We start from the raw sequence: 2259 nt of genomic DNA, 5'->3' as shown, positions 1-2259 counted from the left end.
ACACACACACACACACACACACACACACACACACAACAACAACATTCAGATAAAGAAAGGGAATGAAAGTTTCATCCAAGCTTGTAATCTTTGCCTTACTTCCATCATTCATTCATTCACTCTTTCCTGCTTGTAAATGCTTACACACACTGGCAGTCCTGCTATCTATTTTTTTTTCTCTCTGTCTGGTTTGATTCTGGTGATTTGTTGCACTCTTCGCTGTTGTTTTTGTTTCTCCACATCTCAACAACATCAAAAGTGAAGCCTCTCTCTATCGTTTTTCTCCATCTCCAGCTCGCTCCAAATGCAGCACATGAACATGCTTTTTTAATTTTCCAACAAAGGCTTGTCCGATCTTGTCTGCCTCTCACTTTGTTATCCCTCTCCATGTTTTCTCTGCAGTACGCAGCCTGGCTGGTCGTCTGGATGACCTGGAATGTTTTCATCATTTGTTTCTACCTGGAGGTTGGAGATCTGTCCAGAGTAAGAAAGAATTTCCTTGGATTTATTTCTGCATCCTTGTGTAAAGTATTCTTCTGTACATGTCCAGACTAGGAGATGTTGTTGCATGCAGGATTCAGAAGTTAGCATGGATCTCTCAGGCCCCATTTACACTTTCAAGTGTCTCATATCAAAATTGAGATGCAAGAATACAGAGATACTATCTTCTGCAGCTGATTCAGAACGCTGCTGCTCGAGTCCTCACTAAGACCAGAGGATGGATCAAATCACTCCAGTTCTGAAGTCTTACACTGGCTCCGTGTCTCAAGGAATTGATTTCAAAGTATCTTGCTAGTTTATAAATCCCTTAAGGTTTTAGGTCCAAAATACATTTCTGATCTGCTACTACACTATGACCCCCCAGACCTCTCAGGTCTCGGGACAGGTCTACTTTCTGTCCCCAGAGTCAGAACTAACAGGGTGAAGCAGCTTTCAGTTTCATGCTCCTCATTCTGGAATAAACTCCCAAGAAACCTGCGATCCGTGCTACTCTCAGTTCTTTTAAATCAAGGCTGAAGACCTTCTATTTGATGTGCCTTTCTTTAAATTAATGCTCATTTCTTTCTTATTGCTGCACTGGTATTTGTGGTTATGTGTCCTAATGTTTTTTTTGTTTAACTGTCATTCATGTGTCTATGATTTTATAGCTTATGACTTTTAACTGTTTGTCTGTGTTTATCTGTTAATGATTTTGGGTAAAGCACTTGAATTGCCCGGTGCTGAAATGTGCTATACAAATAAAGCTGCCTTGCCTTGCCTTGCCTTACTATCGGTAATCAGGGTACGAGGTTGCTTATGGGCCTGGACCAATCAGAGGCCCGCGTAACTGGAAGATATTGATTGACAGCCGGGGCCCCCTGTCGCATTTCCATTACCCACGACAATCCCACCAGTCCCATGAGCACTTTGAGAGCCACTGACCAAGCGGGAGTGAGAAGAACGGGTCAAATCTATTTCCTTGTTTTTTACATAAAGACGTGTGTGACTCGAACATCTTACATTTACCAATAAAACATGCAGTGAAAGACCATCCTAACAACCTGTATACATTTTAACATCAATGTACGCTCTAATGATTTTTTTCACCATGAAGTCGCTGATGCAGTTGCTGTTTCAATCCTGTCGGCTCTGCGGGGGGGGGGGCTGCGACCCCCGCAACCCCCGCAACAGTTGACGCGAGTGCGGATTATGGCTAATTACCCTCTGCAGTGTGGTGTGGAAAAAGATTGTAGTTTTTCAATCATTCATTATTTCCAATTTGCTTTAAGCTACCAATTGCACTTACAGCATCACATATTATCAATCCGAATCCTCATTATATTGGTATTTGCAGCTTGTTGATCATAATTACTGTGAGTGTGGACTAAAGGGCATTTGCTGCATATTCTTCTGCTAATTTTCCCCTTCCCTTTGGTTCTCGCTCTGCAGTTGTATAACAGTTGTATGATAAGGGTTCAAAGATTGATAGAATAGGATTAAATGAACAATGTCACCAAATGTGTCATTTATATTCTATCATGAAATTATACAAGTCTAATATTTCTCTACATTTTATTCGAAAAAAAAAAGCCCTTCAGACCAAAACCATCGCATCTGGTTTCCAACGAGGGTGAAGCCGCCAGTTAATTAGGGACACCTTTAGCAATTACCTGCTGACCAATCAAAGGGAGGCATACTCAAACCAGATGCTGAACAGCTTGTTGTTATGACCAGAACAGTTTGCGTGCGCCTCGCTCAAAGGCGCATCAACCTTGACCC

General features: G+C 41.9%; 1 protein-coding gene across 1 annotated transcript in view; it reads left to right on the top strand.

The window, feature by feature from the left end:
- The window catches only part of nkain2 (sodium/potassium transporting ATPase interacting 2), a gene marked incomplete at its 3' end in the record, with an annotated part of 81161 nt that overhangs the window by 41123 nt on the left and 37779 nt on the right, over positions 1 to 2259 (top strand). The window contains 1 exon segment of the mRNA XM_032543893.1: positions 403 to 483. Coding sequence (XP_032399784.1) covers positions 403 to 483 — 81 coding nt within the window.

The sequence above is a fragment of the Etheostoma spectabile genome, chromosome 18, assembly GCF_008692095.1.
Source record: "Etheostoma spectabile isolate EspeVRDwgs_2016 chromosome 18, UIUC_Espe_1.0, whole genome shotgun sequence".
Lineage (NCBI taxonomy): Eukaryota > Metazoa > Chordata > Actinopteri > Perciformes > Percidae > Etheostoma > Etheostoma spectabile.
The sequence above is the reverse complement of the archived record's forward strand: the minus strand, read 5'-3'. Positions and strand labels throughout refer to the sequence as shown.